This window comes from Condylura cristata, unplaced genomic scaffold (genome assembly GCF_000260355.1).
Source record: "Condylura cristata isolate star-nosed mole 26May11 unplaced genomic scaffold, ConCri1.0 scaffold00024, whole genome shotgun sequence".
Lineage (NCBI taxonomy): Eukaryota > Metazoa > Chordata > Mammalia > Eulipotyphla > Talpidae > Condylura > Condylura cristata.
Genome location: NW_004567125.1, coordinates 557,787 through 579,868, shown reverse-complemented (window position 1 = coordinate 579,868; position 22,082 = coordinate 557,787). Strand labels below are relative to the sequence as shown.

At 46.6% G+C, this 22,082-nt stretch overlaps 1 protein-coding gene across 4 annotated transcripts in view; it reads right to left on the bottom strand.

The window, feature by feature from the left end:
* Window positions 1–21,609, bottom strand: part of CUX1 (cut-like homeobox 1) — a 313,834-nt gene extending 292,225 nt beyond the window's left edge. For 3 of the 4 annotated variants that reach the window (XM_012729011.1, XM_012729012.1, XM_012729009.1), the window contains exon 1: window positions 21,303–21,590. In XM_012729011.1, coding sequence (XP_012584465.1) covers window positions 21,303–21,332 — 30 coding nt within the window. In that variant the 5' untranslated portion in view covers window positions 21,333–21,590. Of the gene's footprint in view, window positions 1–21,302 lie in introns of all 4 variants that reach the window. The other variant, XM_012729010.1, reaches the window with a different exon arrangement.
* Window positions 21,610–22,082: the final 473 nt, after the last annotated feature.

Genomic DNA, 22,082 nt, shown 5'->3' with positions numbered 1-22,082 from the left:
TTCCCCTTCCAGACCTCTCTCGCCGTGACCTCTTCTCCGGCGGCTCGACCTAGGAGTTTGGCCCCACCTGGGTGAAATGTCGGGAGTGCAGGCGCTGGCCTCTGCCGCCCGGGGCTGGCGCGGCTGCCCGCTGGCCCACGGCACGCAGCTCGGGAGACCCAGTGGCTGCAGACGCCAAGCGCCGCCCCACCCCCCAGGTGCCCCAACCACCTGAGCTGTCCGTATGGGACATTTCTCCCCCTTGTTACCCAATATTTTTTCTATCAGTGAACTTTCTACTTTGTTTCCATAATCCTTGCTGACCACAGAACTATTTAACCTACACTCTCTACAGCTGCTTAACCATTTTCTCCAAATTCCCTGTTTCTCTCCATTAGATTTCTGAAAGTCAGAACAAAGTGTGTTTTATATGAATTCCCTATGTTTGCAATTCAGGCAACAGTGCCCCTCCATTCAAAAATGATAAGATGGGGGGGTACCATCACTCTGTCCCTCTCCGGTACCCCCAACTGGCTCCCCTCAGAAAAGGCCAGAGCTGGCTACTATACAAAGGCTCAACCTGCTGCCAAGGAAGAAAACACCTACTTGGAACAGTCATCAAGATCTTGGCCAAGAAGCCAGACTCGGAGCCCGACACGCTCGTCGCAGGTGCAGCTGCTGGATGCTGCTCTGCTGCGGCGCTCACTGGGGGCGGGGTGGGGCGAGCCTCCCCCTCCAGCCAGAGGGAAGCCACGCTAGCAGGCTGCTGGCCTGCCCACGTCTGCCTGCTCTATGCTGAGCATGTAAGAAGCTACTAGAAAGTGTGTAGTCCTCTGAGTTAGGCACATTCTGTAGGCACAGAGCCCCACTCTGAAATCCTAACTGAAGGAGGCCCCATGGAAGCCGTGCAGGCTGAGCAAACTGAAGGAAGAGAAAATTCAAACAATTACTGGTTCCAATCAACATTAAAAACCAAATCGCTCTGCCCCAAGAATCTTTTCACCATCTGGATCTGAAAGGATTTCCACTTTGAAATTCTTCCTCTCTGTAGGAAGTTTGCCACCAAATATTAAAAGCCAAAAGATGCCAAGTCTTGCATGACTCACATTTTTCATTTGCCACTGAGTATCTGACGTGGAAGTTACTCACCCCCCAGGGGCAGGGGCAGCTCTTGCCGTAAAAATACATTAACCAAACCATGGTGGGATTAAAAGTATATGCAGATAATGTTATTCACGTAAGGGGCAAACTTCTTGGAAAGAAAGAAAATTATGGAAGAAAAAAAAACTGTCTACAGGACCCCACCAGCATGTCCCCACCGACCCACACGCCCAGGCGTCAGTACTGACACTGTGCCACGGGACGTCTCAGCCTGGGTTACCACTGCCACGACACTTGGCAGCATACGAGGCAGTCCCTGCTGGTGAGCTGCCAACACCGCCATGCATTCAACTTTTTCATTTTCAGGCAAAGAATGTGTGGGGTACTGCATCAGGCCTCTGGGTTGCGTCATATAGTGAAGCGACTATAATGTAAGTATGGCTATCGCCATTTTGCAGAGAAAGTGGGGTACATACTCAAAAAGTCACATGTCTAGTAAACAGGGGAGCAAAGATTTAGGGCCAAGGGGTACATCTACGTCCCAGGCCAGTGGGCCCCCAGCCAGAAGACAGGTAGCTGATAGGTCTGGCCACCTAGAAAGTCAGGCCACCTAGAAAACACCACATTCTCACACCCTGGGAGATGCCACTTACAGATGTCAGTGCAATAGGGGAGGAAAAGCACCCAAAAGTTCATCTGCAAACAACTGTTCACTTTCACTCTTGGCCCTGACATTTTCTATGGCATTAGTGAAAATATTACTTGAAGGGGGTGAGGTTGTCATCACATTAATCAGAATATAATTTTGTCACTTCTTACTAAGTGGTGAGGCTAGTCAAACGGAAGGCCCGCACCAAAACACACAGTGAGTCCCCGCATGCCTCCAGACGTGCAAGAAGGAAGGCGACTGCCTCTACACCAGGCAGCCCCCGGCCTGCAATGCTTCTGTCTTTTTGGCCTCCTCTGCTCTCAGGCTGACAGCTAGCTCGGCCACTAAAACTTCCCTTGCCTCCTTCCAATTTGTTGTTTTAATGTGTTAGGACCTTGAAAAGCAGAGATAATCAATACTACTAGAACTGTGCGTAAAAAAAAAAAAAAAATCAGGTTAAATAGGTTTGAGAGCAGACCTGGGAGCCTCCCTGGTACCTGCACTCCTGAGCAGCCTGGCTAGTGACTGCTACCACTGTTCTGGAAAGCTCAACTTGGAAGATAAAGGAGACACTCTATTAAAATATGAATTAAATAAAATGAAGCACCCCTCAAAAGTATCTAGACCAGTGCTTCTCGAATTTTAATATGCATATGAATCACCTGGGGAACTCATAAAAATGCAAATTCTGGCTCAGTTGATATGGGGTGGGACCTGTGGGACTGCATTTCTAGTAAGCTCCCAGGTGATGCCAAAGCTGCTGGCTCCTAGACCATATTTAGTGGCAACTGTCTAGATTAGTACAGTCCCACCAAAGGAAACAAAATCTATTTCACATAAGTCATTTTACATGTCTGGCTACTCCTGGTGAGTGGGCCTTAACTGGAGCTAATCAGAACTTCAGCTGTACACAGTGTCTCAGGTGGGAAGAATGTACTGAACCCCTCCCTCCATCTCCTTGCTGCAACAATTACCAATTTTTGACTCTTATGAGAAGCTTATAAAAAGACCAATGCCCAGCCTGATTAACGGAAACAGAATCTCTGAGGGTGACCACCGCCTCCTCCTCTGAAAAGCAAAGAGGGTGGTAGTGCAAGGCTGGGCCACAGCGCCAGCCACAGCGCCAGCCGCCCCAGAACGGGCATGGAGCCCGGTGCCAGCAGATCCCGGGGCCTCAGTGCACGCTAGTCCCCCTAACAAAGCTACGCACTGAATAAAAGTAAAGCACCACATGTCAAAAGTTGTGAAACACAGCTAAAGCAACACTGAAAAAGGAATGTATGGCTTTGAGTACATTTATCAGAAAACGAGAGCTCGAGTTCAAGGCAAAAAAGTTGAACATGCTAAAGTCAGGAAGAGTAACCTTGGAGACAAGAGTGAAACAAAGGTGAGAGAAATCAGCCACTTAAGAATAAAGAGATTAAAAGAGAAAAGGTTCTTTAAGATTTACTAAGAAAAACAAAACTATGTAAGACTAAAATAAAAGTTTTAGACAAATTCATAAATACAGAATGTAGAAAGTGCGAAACAGCTAGAGCTAAAAACAGATTTATGAAAATACTATGAACAATTATACAAGAATAAATTTTAAACCTCTACACAAGATACATTTCTAAAAAGTCATAAAAATGCCAAAATTGGTCTACAAAAACTTGGATAGACTAATCAGAAAAAAAGTGAAATAGTACGTGCCTCCGGCCCAGATGATTTTCCAGGTGTGTTTTATCAAATTTAAGATAAGATGAACCTCATTTTATACAAATGATTCCAAGAACGTCATCCCTCTTTACAAGATTAGTATAACCTCAATCTCAATCAAGATAAAAAATTTAAAGGTGGAGCGGGCGGGCCCTCGGTGGTGGCCAACGGGCTCAAGCGCAGCACTATGAAGTCTCTGCGGCCACTGCAGCAGGAGTTCCACCCCCGACCAGCAAGTGGCCCACAGGGCACAGCAGGCCTCTCCCGACCCGCCCCCTGCAGTGTACCTCTGGTGAATGCTCTCACCCCCCTGCACCCCAGTAGCTGCATGCATAAATATCATAAAGAAAAAAAATTTAAAGGCCATTCATTTTATAACACAAAGATGAAAATTGAACATCAAAGTCAGTAACATTTTTAAAATATAAGACAAAGCAGAACTCAAGATGACTGAATACCAGCATCAATCAATGCAGCAGACCACAGTCATGGACTGAGAAGTGAAGCTGCCTGTTGACACACACACACAGACTTGAGAGGAAAGTATCTGCTCAAGGTCACTATCTGTTTATGATTTAAAAAAAAAAAAAAAAGAAGTTCTGAGTAATGCAAGGAAAATGGAGCCAAAGTAGTCCCCTTGATTTTATCAAAACTTTTATCAAAGATCCCCCTTGAGTACATTCCCTCTAAGACCAAGAAGGCAGAAGCAGGCAGCCCTGCACAGAGGAGTCCCCAAGGGCCTGTGCAACAGAACATATCACCCTGCTTTTAGGTCTAAAGAAGGGAACAAGCAAAACCATCACTGTCTTGCATGTAGTATTATCTCTAGAGAAATGCCAGAGAATCAAGTTGATCACTACAGCTAGTGAGTCAGATGCGCACCAGTTCCAAAGCTAGCTGTTTTCCTCTACTACCCAATCATCAAGTTAAAAAGAAGTTTAAGACACTTCTCACAATATTATAAACACTGTAAAGAACTTGGAATTAATCTCACAAAGACTGCAAAAACCTTTATGAAGAGAAAGAACTAAACAAATAAAGAATGGGACAATTTGTAGGTCTTGATTCTCTCCCCAAAATTAGTCTGCATATTTAAGTTCAACCAAAATTTCCACAGAACTTAGGGGAACTAGACAAAAATCTGCCTTCAATAATAGATCTTGAGTAGTTCAGGTATTTTCCAAAGGAAGAGCAAAAAGGATAAATTCAACAGATCAGAAATTAAGACCACGTGTGAAGCCACAGTAATCAAAATGGTGTGGTGCCAGTGAAAGACGTGAATACAGTGTGAACAGTGAACACAAGGACAACCCCAGAAACATACTCCTACTTATGGGAGCTTGAGAGTGCGAGAGGGAACTTCCCGAGTGGGAAAGCTGATTTTCTACCACATAGTGCAAAAATCCACTCCAAACTAAACATCTAAATGTGGAAGACAAATGTGCATCAACTATGAATATCTTCATGGTCTTGACTGGAAAGATTTTCTCAAACAAGACTGAAGTGACATAAAACATAAGGGTAAAAACTGATATATCTTACTTTATCACAATTAAGGCCAATCAACAAACAAATGAGAAACTCGAGGATAACTGCAACAGTGAAAACCAAGGATGGTTTAGCAGACAAAATACACAAATCAACACACAATCAAAAGACACAAAACACAGGAAATTACCCAAAAAGACGGGTAGACCCTTAAAAGAGGGGGATGGAGGAGCACAAAATACATGACCAGACAGTTTACACAGTAGAAATCTGAAAATCTAACAAATATAAAATTAGGTTTATAACAAGTATAACCCTTACATGATCAGGGAAAAATCACACAATACTTAAGTACCACTTAAATCATCAGAATGGCAAAAAGCCTCTAGGAAGTGCTGACGAGAACACACAGAGAAGAACAAGGTGCAGGCAATCCTGAGAAGCAAAACCCAGAGAAGCGCTTGGTGAAATCAAGAACACTTTTCACCCTGGGACTCACAATCCACTCCTGTCTGTCTCTAGATGGCTAGAGAATCGTGTAGAGATGCCTGTGGCATTGGAGGGTTAGGGCCCTGAGGGGTGCCAGCCCCAGAAAAGAAGTGGGAGCTGGAGACTGAATTTCTATGTTGAAGCCCCAGCCTGCCATGTAATGGTGTTCAGAGGCAGAAGCTCTGAGAGGTCCTTTGGTTTAGATAAGGTCATGCTGGCTTAGATGAGGGTGGAGGCCCCCAGGAAACACGGGCGAGCTACCTCATTCACTCTTGATCCTCACTGTCATGTGAGAAAACATCAAGAAGCGAGGGGGTCTGTAGTCGGGAATCTAAAGCTGCTAGCACCTGGATCTTAGACTTCCCCAGTCTCCAGATCTGTGAGCTATGGACACCTGTTGGTAAAGCCCTCCAGTCCTTGTGTTTTGTTACAGCAGCTAACATACACTGAGACCGAGTTCTTGAGACAGAATCAAATGCAGTTTGTAAACTTCCCAAATGAAATGATGAAAGAACTCATGAGTGAAAAGCAAGAAGAGAAAGTTTTATAGCACAGTGTCACACTGACAAAACTACTTCAACAAACAACCAGGCCACATTATTTTGCAAGAACACTTCCTTATAAAGGCATATTAAACACATTAGAATAAGAAAAGAACGAGAAGTGGGATGGAGCATAAAGGAGAAAAAAAAAACAAGATGAATCAGAGTATGCTTTGAACTAACTATGGTTTGCAGCTCATGTAGGATGAGACACACACACACACATTAAGGCCAACAGAAAACAGGAATTTGGTTTTTCTTGCCCATTGTATAGAAATGGTAGTGTTAAAACATCTGATTTAACAGATTGTTTTGATAGAGTCAGATAAGAAGGGTGACTATTAACATAATAAAACAAGAAGTTTGTAAACTTCCCAAATGATAAGGGCCCGGAGCTGATAACAGCCCTGTTTCTACTCCACTAAGCCACCAAGGAGGTGAGACCTTGTAACTATGAACTGACCGCAGACACACACACAACTGAAAAAGATCTGGTGTTTCGCTGTAACTTATGTAACCTGTCAATTTCATTCACAATTTACACCAGCTTCTAATTATACTTAACTGAGTATTAACCAGTCTAATTGCTTAATGCTTTACTGGCTAGATCTAAAACAAGACAGAGAGGGACATCTGGCTTGGCAAACAGGATCCTGCTCGCTATCAGAAGAGGGCTGGGCACTCTCATCTCCTCATTCTCTCAGGTCGACCTTCACCTGGACCAAAGCATTTCAAAAACATCACTTGTACGTCCACAGGGAGCCACAGCAGTCCAAGAAACTCTCTGTGATCTGGGTTTGAAGTGTGATGTCCTGGTTCATGTTCCTGAAAGCGGGGGCAGGACGACCGCAGAACTGAGGGACCGGAGTGCCCGAAACTCTACATCCGCACCTGCCCGGGCTCCCCGCAGGCCAACATGGCAGTGGTGGGTCTGGGCGGCCTCTCCGGGCACAGGCCTGTGACAGGCAGGGCAGTCATCACTGCATCTCTCTTAGCAGAGATGCGGTACTTTCCCAGCACCTACCCCTGGCATTCCCTCGTTCTCCAGCCCAAGCAAGGTAGAAGGCCACATCTGGCCAGGGGAGGCACGACCAGGGTTAGTTTAGGCCAACTTCCAGTCCCTCCTTGGTCAGCAAAGACAGGTAAGTAGTGGGGGGTGAGACTTAAAGTGTGCAAGCAACAGTCTGCTCTCCTCTCAAGCTGCTCTGCAGCCTGTCCACAAGCCCAGTGTGATAACAGAGGTTCAAAGAGAGGAAACCCTGAATCCCAGGAGTCTGGAGGAGAGAACAGGATAGAGGAGTAAGGCCTGGAGGTGAAAATGAGCATCCCAGTGACCTAACAGAACTTACACTTGAGTCAAAAAGTTATACTCAAAAAGTTACACAAACACACACACACACACACACACAAACTCAACTCCTAAGCACCCAGGAAAATGAAAACATCCATTTACGCAAAGCCTTGCACACAGATGTTCATAACATCATTCAAAACAGCCCCAAAGCCAGTGAGTGTATGAACACGTAAACAAAACATCACGCATCTATGCCATATTATTCGGCCACAGAGAGGGATGAGCACTAATACCCTCTACAATGTGTGGATAACCTTGAAAACGTGCTGAATGAAAGAAACCAGATCCAAAAGGTCACAAACTGTGTGAGTCCATTTATATGAAACACCCACAACTCCAGAGACAGAGACGTCAGTGACGGGGGCTGCCTCCTGCTTTGGGGCCCTTGCTGGAGTGCTGAAGATGTTCCAGAATTAGAAGGCAGTGGTGGTTGCACCACAGTGTGAATATAATAAATGACTGTAAAAGAATAAGATGGTGAATTTTATCTTAAAAATCAACAGAACAGAGAGCACTGAATCAAAGAAGCTACTCTTTGTACCGAGACAGCATGCTAAACAGGAAAAACTTTTTCTGAGAGTACTATATACCATCAAGCCCCTCCCCAAAAAGTTTCTAGGTTACACAATCAAATGCTTCCAAGTCCCATACTTCCTTTAAAAATAGAAAATCAGCAAGGCAACCAGACCTTCTAACCAGCCTAACCCAATGCCTGCCTCGGCTGGAGCTCCAGAAATAAGGCCTTCTTCACCAGCACAGTTCGCTCTGTGTGTTCCAGGCAAACGCCAGGAGATAGCATTAAGAAAACCTCTCTGGGGCCCTCCCTGGTGGCGCAGAGGGTTAAAGCACAGCACTAAGAAGCTAAAGCCACTTCCACATGAGTTCCATCCCTGCCCCGGAGGTGACCCCCATGGCGAGGCAGACCTCTCCTGACCCCCACCCCCGCTGCACCCCTCAGCAGTGTACTTCATCAGTTGGCCTGTTCTGATCCCCACTCTGTCTCTGGTGAATCCTCTCACTACCCCTGCGCCTCTGGCCTGTACCCCCGTTCTATATGCATAAATAAATAAATCTTTAAAAAAAAAAAAAAAAGAAGAAGAAGACCTCTCTGGTTTCAGATGTAAGGATCAGCTTTTTGAAAAGATATCCAAGTCTCTCAAATAAATAAAATAAAAAGGGGGCATCGCACAGAAAACAGACACACATGAGCACCACTATTTAAAGTCCATCCCAAGAAGCAACTCTGGAAGAACAGCTGGATGGCAGGTGTGTCTGCAGAACAGGGAAGGGTTAAGCCGCGGGCCTTGCAGGGACAGGACGGGTGGGCCCAGTCACCCCACCTTGTGCAAACACTGCACCCACATTTTGGGACAGGCTGCCTGGTGCCCTCCACCAGAGCAGACGGGCACACAAGTTTTAGGGATGACAGTCAAACTGGGTGCACATTTCTTAGTAAGACCCCTTGCGAGAGCCACACTACGCACATTATATGACAAGGTCCTGACGTGGGGGAAAAAAATCCTGAAAAGTAAGGATATTCCACAGCTGGCTCCTGCTGGATTCTTTTCATTTGTTTATGGCCGTTTCCAAGAAGTATGATTTGTTTTTGGCTGTTCCCTAGAAGCATAGCAATTGTCCAAATATACATTCAATATAAAATCAATAATTACTTGATTGGATTGATTGGTTTCATAACAACAGTACTGTACACAGAACAACACAGGACGCTGTAAAATAATTAATATTTTACACAAATCTAGGTCCCACAAAAACGAGAGGTGCGACACAGTCCAAGAATTCCGGGAACCAAAGGCTGCAACAAATTCCTGCCCAGTCCCCAATAAAAGATCTATACTTTTTTTTTTAAAGATTTATTTATTTATTCATACAGAAATGGGGTACAGGCCAGAGATGCGGAGGGTGAGAGGCTTCACCAGAGACAGAGTGGGAAGCTGAACAGGCAGATGGATGAGGTACACCGCTGAGGGGAGCAGCGGGCGGGTCAGGAGAGGTCTGCCGCGCCATGTGGTCACCTCCAGAGCAGGCGGGGATCGAACTCATGCAAAAGTGGCTTTAGCTTCTTAATGCTGTGCTTTAACCCACTACACCACCAGGGAGGGCCCTATACTTTTAAGTAACATAGTTTTCTTTTAAGTAATAGAGTTATAAATAATAAGTTTTCCTACTCGTTAACTTTCAACTGACCTCTTTTCACATAGAAAGGTTTTTTAGATTAATAGGATAATAATCAGTAACCATATAAAGAAATTTCCCCCTAATTCTTATGTTAACTATAGAGACTAGGTTGACAAAACAATTACAGGAATAGTGATTAATAGAAGCTCCTTTTGTAGATCAAAAAAGGGATTTTTCCTTAGGGGCAGGGAAATGTCAGTGCACTCAGCATTGGTGTTTTTCTGACTCCTAGTTCCTTAACATTAGATCCTGTACCTTTAAGATGTATCACTGAGATATTAATATGATTGCTTAAGTTGTAATAGCTATCTGATCACTATAGAAACATGTTGTTTATGGATGACTGATCACGATAGGAATATTCTGTTTGATAACTGATCACCATAGGAATATTTTGTTTGATGACTGATCACCATACTTTGTTTATAAATGACTGGTCACTATAGGAACATTTTGTGTATGAATATCACAGTCTCAATAACAGATCAGAAAGTCCTGAGTTGTCTTTAAGAAAAATGTGATGATTGGCATCTTTCTGCTTTATTCACACACTGATGTAATCCCACCGCTTGCTTGTAATGTATAAAGACCTGCTGGGACAATCAGCCGAAGATGCTTTCACCCTAAACAGGTGTCTGGTCTCCTCCTTCTGCCTCTCTCCCTCCCTCCCCTCACCTCCTCTCCTTTTCTCTCTCACCTTTGCCAACTGCCCTCCTTTCCTGCAGGAGACCCTCCCCACCTCAGCTGAAGCCCGCCTTCAGCAGATCGCCTCCTCCTAAGACAAAATGAAACTGTCACTATTTGCAGTTGATGTAGACATTCTTGGAAGTTCACAAACTCAAAGCTCCATCCTGTGGGTCAGGAAGCTTGGTTTTCTGTCCCCAGACGCCCAGCACATCAACCTTCTGAAATAAATACTGCACAGCAAGACACTTTTAAACCTGGCTTCCACCTCCCTCTTCCACCCCAAGGTAGTTCTCACACCTCTTCCTCTGTAACCTGTGCATGTTCACTTTGAATGCAACCTCCCTCCTCCATATCCAGAGAAAACAGAAAAACTGCATGATAATGCTGTTTCCCTCGGGCCACCTGAACTTTCTTTCCTAACAGGAGTCCTCCTCAGCCTGCAAACAAGTTCAAGGCTTTGCATCCTAAAACAATGCTTCCAGCACACTACCACCCACTAAAACCCTCACTTTCTTTCCCTCCCTGCACTTCCCACTCGTCTCACACCTCAGTGTATCCCAAGGAGCTGCTGGGGGGAGGCGGGGCGCCCGAGAGACAGCAGGTCTAAGCCCAATGCAGGTCGCAGGTCAGCCAAGCTGCACAGGCAGTGGCCGTCCGAGACAGCAGGTGTGACCCCCCAGCCCCACCCCCTGCAGTACCTACCTGACTTGCCACCAGGTATCACACCATAATTAGTCATTGTAATTGAAGCTGAACATCATTAATTACATAATTTTGAAGTGTTCAAGTTTAATTCCATTAAAATTACATCACGAAACTGGGGAATTATAAAGGATTGCTGACAAAAAGCAAACAGCAATGACTAGAGAAACTTCAGCCTGACTCCACATACATCTGAGTCACACCCAAAGATCAAGCACAGAGCAGCCACCCCACCACTTTTAACAAACCCGGGGGGCCCAATCTGGAGCCATGTGCATGGCGCTGAAAGAGCCAGCGCTGGGGACGTTAAACCAGCCTGCTGGACGTCCAGCTGACTCGAAAACACTCCCTCCACGCCGGCATCCCATCCCTTCCCGGGCTGTTTCCTCACTGAACCTGCCCCTCGAGTGGCCAGTGCAAATGGCCACCGCCACCAGGGGCCCCTCCTGGCCCAGGGTCCACCCTAGAATGCCTCCTAACCAGGCCCTCTCCATATCTCACTGCTGGCACCTCCATTCACTAGCTTTATCTGGTCCATAGGTCATAGGAGGTGTCCACAAAGCCCCTCCTAAAAACATCTGAGTGCTGCGTTCTCTCTCTCAACTTAAACAGCTATACTTCTCAGGGCAGTCAGGAGGCAGACAGACACCCCTCAGCGGGGCTCTGCTGGAGGCCTGCCGCCGACTCCGGAGGAGCACTGGGTGCCTGCACTCTAAATTTCATCATTCCTCGTGTTTACTTTCCCGTTCCCTGCTAGAACGTAAGATCCTTGAGGGCAGGGATTTCCTGCTGTCTGGTCGGGGAACATCATCCAGAACAATGCCTGTCCAGTGGAAGAAGCAAGTCAATGGAGCCAGTGGCCCAGGCGCACCTGTCTAGAGCCTGCCCTGCCCTGCCCTGCCCTGCCCCACACAGGCACCCCACTCTTATAAGGTGACACCCAAGGAAACTCCATGTACCCCGCAAGTCAGGGGCTTATTCCTGGTACCCCAGGGGCTTGAACAGGATCCAGTTCCACAGTCTGACACTGCAGAGACACACTGAGTGAGAGAATGGCTCCAACAGCCTATGGAAAAACCAGTTACTCCAAAAGCAAACAACACTGCAAACAACGTCACTCACTAGTCACACATTAGTTCCAAAACCAAGCACTTCTATGCATATTTTCTTTTTAAATTTATAACTTCATTAAAAAAAAAACAAGCTGTATTATCACAAATTCAGGCATGCAAAAACATCAACAGAATAGATGGTAGCCTAAAAGTTCAGCTTCTCCACAGTAACTCCTTGAGGAAAATAAGTTAAGACCTAAGGCGTGTCCCTCTCAGAACAGAGGTCCACCCTAAGGTCTCTCTGAGAGGCAGTCTCTACTGACCACACTCACAGCACCTTTACCCGTTTTGTTTTGAAAATAAAACCCTGGCTGGCCAGCGCCTTGCGGGGTGTACAGTGAGCCGGACTTGGGCTCTCTCACAAAGGGCTGACTCAAGTCTCAGGCCAGAGCCCTAGAGAGCACCTCAGATCCAACAGTCTCATCCGCAAGGTGTCCACATCACAGGTTTAATTTTAACCTCCAGGTGCTCAAATGAAGTGACTCAGCACCCTCAAGCCCATCCTGGGTAGCCTGTGGACACGGGCCCCTCTGACTGCCCCCGCAGCCAATGACGACCCCGCCTCTTCAATGGAGAGCCGGGCTTGGGGACAGCAGAAAGCACATGGGCTGCAGCCCGAGACCTGGTGGCCCCTGGCAGCACCTCCCTTCCCCACAGGGACTGTGGGGGCTGCTGTGGGATCGCAGGAAAGAAATCACCTAAACCAGCACATGAACACAATTCACACTCAGGAAATGATAGCTGGAAATGTATTTTTAAAAAATTTCTTAAGATTCTGTCTTGTCACCAGTTGACATAAAACCAGCTTCAATAAATAGAATCCATGCTAGGAGCAATACTTCCTTTTCTGCTCCTTTTACTGGCGGTCACAACGGTTCGAGTTAGTTCTTCAGCCCTCCCCACCTCTCAACCACCAACAAAATCTCAAACAAAGCCTTGACAGATTTCAAACCAGGTCTCAAACTATCCTCTACACCTAAACACCACCTTTCTACTGAGCCTCACTACTCCTCTGCTCCAGGGTTCAGCCCCTGAAGTCCCACGAGCCCCCCAAATCCCACATACTCCAGAAGGCACGCACCCTCTCCCTTACCTGGAGGAAGTCCTCTCCCTCCTCCCTGCCCCGTGGAAGCCAGGCCCATCCCCCATCAGCTACCCATAGGGGAGCCGGGTCTGTGGCTCCTCCGGACCCCCTCAGTAGTCCTGGAGGCCCTCACTTCTCCGAAACCAGGCAAACGCCCCTGCAGCCAGACAGTGACGTCACCTCGACAAAAATATCCGAGGTACTTTCTTTGTAAATGAAGAAGCAGAGAAAGCAGGGAGGCTGTGAAGGGCACGGCTCTGAGGGGGGCTGGCCTGAGCCTCTGGCCTACAGCACACCTGATCCTCAGGACACTGTCTGGGGGACCAGAGCAGTTGAGAAATTTTTCGAAGTGCTGACACTCAGAACGGTCCTTTCTTGCCACCCTCTGCATCTGTTACAATATGGACTTTCAGAGGGGGAAGTTTCCTCCCAAGCAGGCTGTGAGCAAAGAATAAATTTCTGTCAAAGTATCGTTCTGCCCAATTCCATTTTTAAATATGTGATATTTCTGTTTCATGTGCCGCAAATACAAGTATGTATATTTTAACCAATGTATATTATCACTTTGCAAGGAAGGAATTTAATAAATAGGAATGGAAAGGAAATGTTCTATCAGTGTGTCCCTACAACAGCTACCTAAACACAGCCATTTTAATATAAGCTACCCATCTTTTGTAAAGGATTCGGCTTGCGCTCTTAACTAGCTGAAATGATTCCTACACCAGCACACACAGCTGCCCCCTTAAGAGTCCACCCACTGGCAGCCACAGCAGCGACACACCAACAGCTGGCCAGTCACGAGAGCTGGGAGGCTGCGCACGAGTGTGAGGTCGGCCTGAACCTATTTCCATGGTGGGCCTGAGATATTTGAAACACCAAGAGAGGCAGCTGGGCATTCAGACAAGACCAGACACCCAGAGGCCACCAGCCACCACGCCTGTTTTCCTGGACCTTCTCAGAACACCTCTCCTCTGGGGGTGTTCCCTGCCTACCCCACCCAAAGTGCCAACCCAGCTGTCAGCCCACCGCTGTCACAGCCAAGTCCCATCTGCCCATCCACTTCTGCCCACAGAGGGCTGCTAACCCCTCAAAGGTGAGAACCAGCGCCTGGTACACAGGGGCTCCCACGGAGAGTGATCACAATGCAGGAAAGAAGCAGGGGGTAAAATTAGACCCAATACTCTGATGTGCAGAAGCAGGATGAGGGAGTTTCCCAAGGTGAGCATGATTCTGGGGTCCATGTAGTTGGAACAAAAGGTTTAGGCAAGGTAGAGGCAACCATAAGGAACTCCTCCGGCTCAGGGATGCGGGCTCCATGCTGAGCCAAAGTGAGCCATTGTGGTGCATAAGGAGAGGAACGACATGATGAAATCAGTGGTTTGGGAAGATTAATCTGGCAGCTACATCCATTGTGGACTGAGGCTTGCATCAAAGGAACAATTTTGAAATGAGTAAAAGAAAGCCTACAAACTCAGCACTTGTATATTCGAAAGATTTGGCTCTCACATACAACAAGCTGCCCCCCCAAAATAATTGCATACACATACACAAAAGATTTATTAAAGTATCAGTGTGCTTTAAAATGACAGCATAATTACATACCAACACAAAGCATCATAAAACAATCACAAACCACTTCTCTTCCCCCACAATGAAATTCCACCATAACTGGCAATATCCTTCCTTTCCCAGCCCCATGTCAATGCTGAGAAAACTGGGGTGCCAGAGTGGGCGGCGGGCGGATGACTGAGGACTCCCTCCGGGAAGGCCAACTCCCGGGCTAACCTGCTGACTGCGTAGGGCTGTTCTCCAGGGTGAGTGGTCACCAGGCCCAGGCCACCTTGCTGGTCCTCTGGGCTCGCTGACGACAATGAGGTCCTTGGAGGACCCAGTCACTTGCATGGGGAGACCAACAGCAGCCTGGGCTTCCTGTCTGGCTCCCAAGTCCCACTCACATACAGAAGCATGACTCCAACCTGTCCTTGGCCCCTACTTGGCAGAAAGCAGCGAAGGCACACAGTATTATGTAAGTAAGCGGCGAGCAGAGGTATAGCTGAGTGAAGCAACTCCAGTAAAGTCATGCTTCTGCACTCGTTCACATGAATGTTCTTCTGCTCAGTTTTCTGTTTCAAAAAGCATCCAACTTATAACATGCTGAGCAGGAAGGGACTGAAGGAATCTGATTTGCAGGTCTACTCATTAACAGTTATAGCTTCTATAGGTTGGTGACTCAAAATCCTTTCCCCCTAAAAGGCTTGTGTTCTGTAAGTAGTTGCTACCTACAAGCTCGGGGAGAGCAGAGCAGACGAGAGCCAGAAATACTTCACTGTACATGGAACTGTATGGGTTCACATTCTAGGTCAACTACCATGGTGAAAACAGAAAATAAAGGATCTGTTTTACCATTATCTGCCACACCTTTCAGAATGATGCAGAAGTGGTGATAGGAGCAACAGAATGTTCCTATTTTCAGGACAGGAGAAAAAGTCTTCCAAATCTAATCAAAAATTAAATGTACAATTCCCTCCAGCAAGAATTTTATTTTTAATTTTCATTTACATAGTATCTTTCTTTCTTCCAAGAATCTCAAAATAATGGAACTCCTCAAATACTTTTTAAAAAATACCAGTTGTCACAACAAAGGAGGGGACGGGCCTGGCCAGAGCTCGCCGGGGCCAGACATGGCCGCGAGCTGGACCGGAGGGCCCTCCACTGGGCTGCTTGCTGTACCGGCAGCCCAGGGCCTTGCTTATGTTTGCAGCCTCAGGCTCTTCAAGGAAAAAATCTACCCTTGGCATCATCGACTAGCTTGGTCGAATTACTTTCATCTAAGTACAGTTTCTCCTAAAAGATAGGGGAAAAAGATAGCCCAAAAAAGGCAAAGACCCTCACTGGCCCGAAGTAACCGCTGAATCAAGGTGCCTAACAGTGACTTCATACTCTTTTTGATCTTAAAAGCATAAAAAACTATGCTAGAAAATGAAAGTTAAATAGCTATCAGGAGAAAGACCCACTCTAAGGAAAACTGACTTGTTTTCAGGAGGAAATTGAGAAGTTGCACTGGTTGGGTATTTTTGTTTTGTTTTGTTTTTTTACAGCTGGATGGACAAGATCTGAATGTCTTACATTTAGCAAAAGCTGTCAACACCCAAATAAAATTTTAATGACAGTAAGAATGGCATTCTATTTCTCACAATTTCGCAACACTCACTTAAGAAAGAGCTAATTTGTCAATCTGTTTTTTCCTTAACCAAACTTGCAGTACCTAACAACCATATCTAACTTAAAAAAAAAAAATTAACTGCTTTTACCTGTAGAATAACCACAGCCATAATAGATAGGTTTAAGAGAACAGGGCTCATGCTGCTATACTCAGGGTAAAGGAACACCAAGAAAGAACAAGCTTCAGAGTAAGATCTGGCAATTGACTCCAACGTCACAGTCAAAAGCACCTGGGATTTTGATAGTCACTGACTAACCAGGCTATGGGCAAGAGCCGCCAGGCCTTGGCACTCTCATGACCTGTGTGTTATGAAGGTATGGGCAGTATGCTGGTATCCCAACTCATTTTCACAAGTGCTGCAATGTAAGAAAGCACAATCTAGTCTGTTTCACTCAACACAACCCTCCTTCCAGGCTCTTTCCAGATGCTCCCAGCTTTGTGGTGACCCTTAGATGAATGAGGACTCCCAGTCTCTCGCGTGCCCAGTCGCCCAGTCGCCATCTGATGGTGCTGTTGAGGTGTAACCTAGGGGTGATGAGGGGCTCCTCTGAGCTGGAATCTCTACCAATCCTGTTTGGAGAACCTCCTGAGCTGCTCATGGACCATGGCTGTACCAAACACAAAATTCTGTGGCTGCCCTGCCCCTCCAGCAGTAAGGTAAAGCCTTCAGATTCCAATGAAGAAATTCGGGTTTTTTGTGTGCACAAACATCAGCCTGTCAGGATTTAATGACAGCAAGAATTAGGGTTATTTTTATTGGAGGATTGTTTACTTTCCAGAAGAAAGGTTCTTGATGGACTTTGCAACAAATTAGCTACTTTCTGAAAGTCTTGTCTGCCCTCATTATGTCTTTTAACTGTGTCATATTATGAGATGAGGGCAGCACACCCGCTTGTAAAAATCTATAAATCACAAGCCAGGTGCACTTGTCCAGGTGCTTCAAAGTCGCTTCAGGCACATGTCTCCCCTTCACCACAGGTGCCCCTGCAATCCCTGCAGGGACACCCCCTGAAGGCTAAAGACTGCTTTTCTACCAACTTTCTCAGAAGACAGCTAAGAAGCAGGGCTGATTACAGCTCCACAAACCCAAAAATATGACAGGACCAACAGCTCAATACGAATCTTAGCTGTCTTCAATAAAATCAACAGCTAAACATCAACCAAAACTTGGTTCATAAACAGACAGCAACAGCAGAGCTTTGAGGAACAAAAACTGGAATAGAAAAACAACAACAACAACAAAAATGGCTCAAAAACGGGAATAGAAAAAAAAATCACTGACACAATTCTGAGGGCCTTTCCATTAATATTTTATTGAAAGTGCCCCCCTAAACCTGTGGGGGTGCCCCTCCCCCAAGGGGTGAGGAGGGATGCTATTTAAGCTTACATTTCTAAATTTGGAACTTTTTAGGAAAAGTCGTTCCTCTCTAAATTCTAAATCATGACCCAGATATAATAAAATGTATTCAAATGTTCGCGTCATTCATGTTTATGAAATCATAAATCACAAACGAATATGCAACTCTTTACTACAGAAGTCCTATGATACAGATACTAAGAGGCGAGTCTAAATATGCCGTCCAGTTTCCTTTTCACTATACCACGTGCGCACTCCCAGCTCGGGGGTATGCTAGCTGCCACTTCCTAGGACCCAGTGCCAGCGCAACTGAACATCCAGGCGAAGCGCAGTCTGAGACATCCTGGTCCCCCTTCAGGTAGCCTCAACAAAACGAGCGGCCCCAGTAAAAACTGTCTCTACACTTCACTACAGTAAGATTCAAACACAGGATTCCAAAAATTCCACCTGTTTCCAATTAGATCCCAGAATTGCTTGAGTGTTTAAACTGCATTCACTTGCTACTTATACAAAACAATTCTTCCGGGGTTTTTGAACATTTTAAGTATGTTAAAATAAGATTAAAGGTCTAGTTTAAACAATCAAGAGGCAGGGGAATTTCAGCTGAAACCAAAACTATCTCTCTGCAGCCATAATGCAAAGCTTCAGACAAAACAATCGGATAGATTCATGAATTTCTATCTTTGATAATTACGAGTAAAAAGTGCCTTTCGTTAGGGAAGGCCATAACATGTTCTTTAAGCTATACATTAAATTATTTGAAAAGGGTTTCCAGGTAATGCATAAAGTATAATGTTAAATGTCAGATTAACTTTTACACTAACTGTAGGTAGCATTTGGTACAGTCCATCAGCTGCACCTGTCTTTTAAAAATGGGTGAATTATATAAAAGAGTAGCATAGGTAGGCATTTGGCCAAGTTCTATTGGGTTTTTTCACACGATTAATTTCTCTTTTAAAATGTATACAAGTTTCCTCCAACAAATTTGTCCTTCCTTCATTTCACCGTGGATGTTACTCTGGCTTTATAAATGAGCTGACACGAATATGGATTTTCTAGTTCCAGCCTTGTTTTCTCTCCTAAGACACACGGAATGTGGGCACAGCCTCAGGAGCAGTTTTGATTGTTGACTGCTACAGGTAGACCCGGAGGGGAGTTCAAATGAGGAAGTTTCCTCCCATTCAGGCTGTGAGCAGAGTCAAAGAATAAATCTCTGTCAGAGAATCGTTCTGCACAGCTCCAGCATAAACCCCAGCGGGGTTGTTTTAATTGTATACAACAGAGCAGGGAACTTTTTCAACAGCTGGTAAAGGTTCTTGGGCTCCATCAGCCCACTAGACATCATTTTTAAGCTTAACTCAGTGGATTAGAAGGGAATAATTCCTGAGGGGATTGGCGATTTGTCCCCTTTCCAGCTTTCTCCAGGAGCAAAGTACTGGCAGGAGAGATACACGACTGGGAGGCTGGCAACGGGGGGTCTGGTCTGGGTTGACCCACCTGGATGGTGTTGTTGCATAACTCCACCCCTGCACTGACGTGTACCTTTAAAAACAATGCCTACACATAGTTTCACACAGGAAAAACACTTAAACTGACTATGACCCCTCCTCTCAACCAATCCCAAGGACACTGCCACTAAAAGAAACAAAACTACCCAAGGAAAAAAAATATATAGCAGCAGTACAGAAAACTGAGGTTTGTCTACTCATTGTTTCATAAAGGATACGAGGATGCTGTGTATTTTGATCAAAATAACATTACGTCTTATGGGAAACCGTCTTGGACGGCTGGTAACATACATACTTCCATTATCAGAAGAAAATAAAGGCAACCAGAAAATGGACTTTTGGCAAAAATGAAATTGTTTTATTTTGAAAAACAGAAAAACATTTAAAGATTACTTTTGCAAAGATTACGTAGAGGAGAATACAGTTACCGTACAGGAATAATGTCCCAATGGGCAGCCAGTACTGGCAGGCCCCATGCCCAAAAGCTATACTAACACACAGCGTTACATGAGCTTGTTTTAGAAAGTGTCCTCTTTTCAAACTTGTGCTTAAAAGGTAAATTTATACAGTGGTGTTTTTCTTATTTTTAAAAAAGAGACTTTTTTTAAACAAATCTGGGATAGGATAAAAACTTGTTCAACTAGTCTCAGCAACGAAACTTCCATATCACAAGCTTCTGGGACTAAAAAGGAAACGAAATTGGACTCAATCTTCAGAAACTCTTCCCAAGGCAGCGTCAGGACAGAAAGCAGAAGAACAAGAACACCGCAGCCCTGGCTCACAGGGCAGGGGGAGAGGCGCCTCAGGACTCCGGACCCACTTAAGCCTCCGGTTCTGAGCAAGGCCAGCTGAGCCCAGCTCTTCTCCACTGGTGGCAAGGCCACCACCAGCTGTGGGCTCTGCGGGCACCGTGTCTCGGGTGGGGTTCTGGGAAGGGGACAAGAGTCTGAAACTAATGATTTCTCTCAAAACTGCTGTCTCACTGGTTCACTTGGTGTCTGTGGGAAGAGACGACACTAAACCAGACAATTCGATGGGCCTCCTCAGGACACAGAGATGGTGCTAACGCTGGAATTGTAGCATTCCACAGTCAACTGAAGTTGATGAGGGGACAATACAGGAAACCATCTAAGGCCAAGCTGTTACCTACCCGCAACAGTCAACGTGCTCAATAAAGAGACTGATGCACCCACAAAAGGCTTTTTTATTTCAAGGACAAATGTTAGGTTCACTCACATAAACTGACAGGGAAATTTTGCACCGGGTCCTGGAGTTACAGTTGAATGTCCTCATGAGACCCTGAAGAACTACCTAACCCTGCGGTGTGGCAGGGGTGGGGGTGGTCAAGGAGCTCACAAAATCTCCTAACTCTAGAAAACAAGTACATTTCGCAGGCAGTTTTGCCAGAATGCTTAAAAAAGAAACCTCATTAATTAACTAAGCTTGAATGTCACATTTAGGAAGACAAGGGGGGGGGGTATATTAAGGTTTGTCTCTTAAAACTCCACAACGGGTTTTACAGTAAGCACAGGAATTAAATTATGGTAAAAGGGAGCTATTTTTACTAAAACAGGGTAGACCAATTTATCAAAAATGCCATTCGGCTGTGTTCATTACATTCAGGAATCTAATTTACACAATAGACACTTTGGAGTAATCTATTTTAGTCAATAAATACTCAAACTCCTTTAAGTTTTAATCTTATCGGAAATACATATTTCACATAGTCTTCTCCCTAGTTAAGCGAGAAATTTGAAGAAATTTCATAACGACTATGAGTCGGCTTTATCGTTCTTACGTAGGCAGAGGCAGAAAACAAGCATACACAATTAAAGTTGTCAGACTCCATTTATATGTTTTAATCCAATAGGCTTCATTTCATAGAAGCCTGCATCTGGAGTTCATTTGCTTTCCTCCTTTAAGTACTGTAGGTCACTATCACCAGTCCTCCGGTTAGCAAAGTTCAGCCAAGTTTACCTTCAGGCGCTCCTTAGTTGGGAGCAGTAGCCGTGTGTATCCCAGGGCCACTTGAGGGACATTCCGCTCACCCCCAGTGCCACGCTGCCAGTACCCTTCAGGTCGCAGACCACCCTCCCGCCCGCCCTGCGCTCACGGAGCTCACACGCCGCTCACCTTCAACTTGGCTCCAGCTACGCACAACATCCACCTGGCAGAGTCCCGGGGCTGTCCAGGAGCCGCGAGCGCCGTGCTGGCACGTTCCGGGCAGACCCCGAGGGCACGCCGCTCCTCAGGGTGGGGGGCGGTAGCCAGGCACGCGCCCCCTGGACGTGGACGCGGCGGCTCGGGCGCCGCAGGGGGAGCCCCCGCACGATCTCTTTGCGGCGCCAGGGGCTCGGCGCGCGGACCACCGCCCGGCACGCAACAGTCCAGCCGGGCCCCTTGGGCTTTGCTTTCGAGAGCCTGACCCAAGAAGACATTTCGCAGCGGCCCCGCCGCAGGTTCCATTGCGCCCTCGGACCCCACCGTGTGGGCAGGACTCCCGAGGAGAGAATCAAGAGTGGAGCGGGCGGGTTACTGGGGGCCGCCCAGACAAGCGGCGGGGAGGAAGCGCCCCCGGGCCGGGCAGACAGCGCACCGGGGCGCAGCGCCGGGCCTACGCTCGGCAAAGTTGCAGCTTTCCGCCCCAGCCTGCATCCGCGCCCAACGGACGCTCCCGGGCGCCGGGACCACCGGCTCCGCGCACGGGGCGCCCCCGCCGCCCCTCGCAAGTTTCCCCAAAGCGCCCCTACCGGGGTCCCTGGCTGCGGAGGGACCAGTCCGCGCCACTTGTGCACGCACACAAAAGAGCGGGGCGGCTGCGGGGTCTGCGGGTGGCCCCGGGGCGCCCACCCGGACGTAAACAAACCCCGGGGTCTGCGCGGCGCGCCGGGTGCGGAGCTGGAGCGGCGGCGC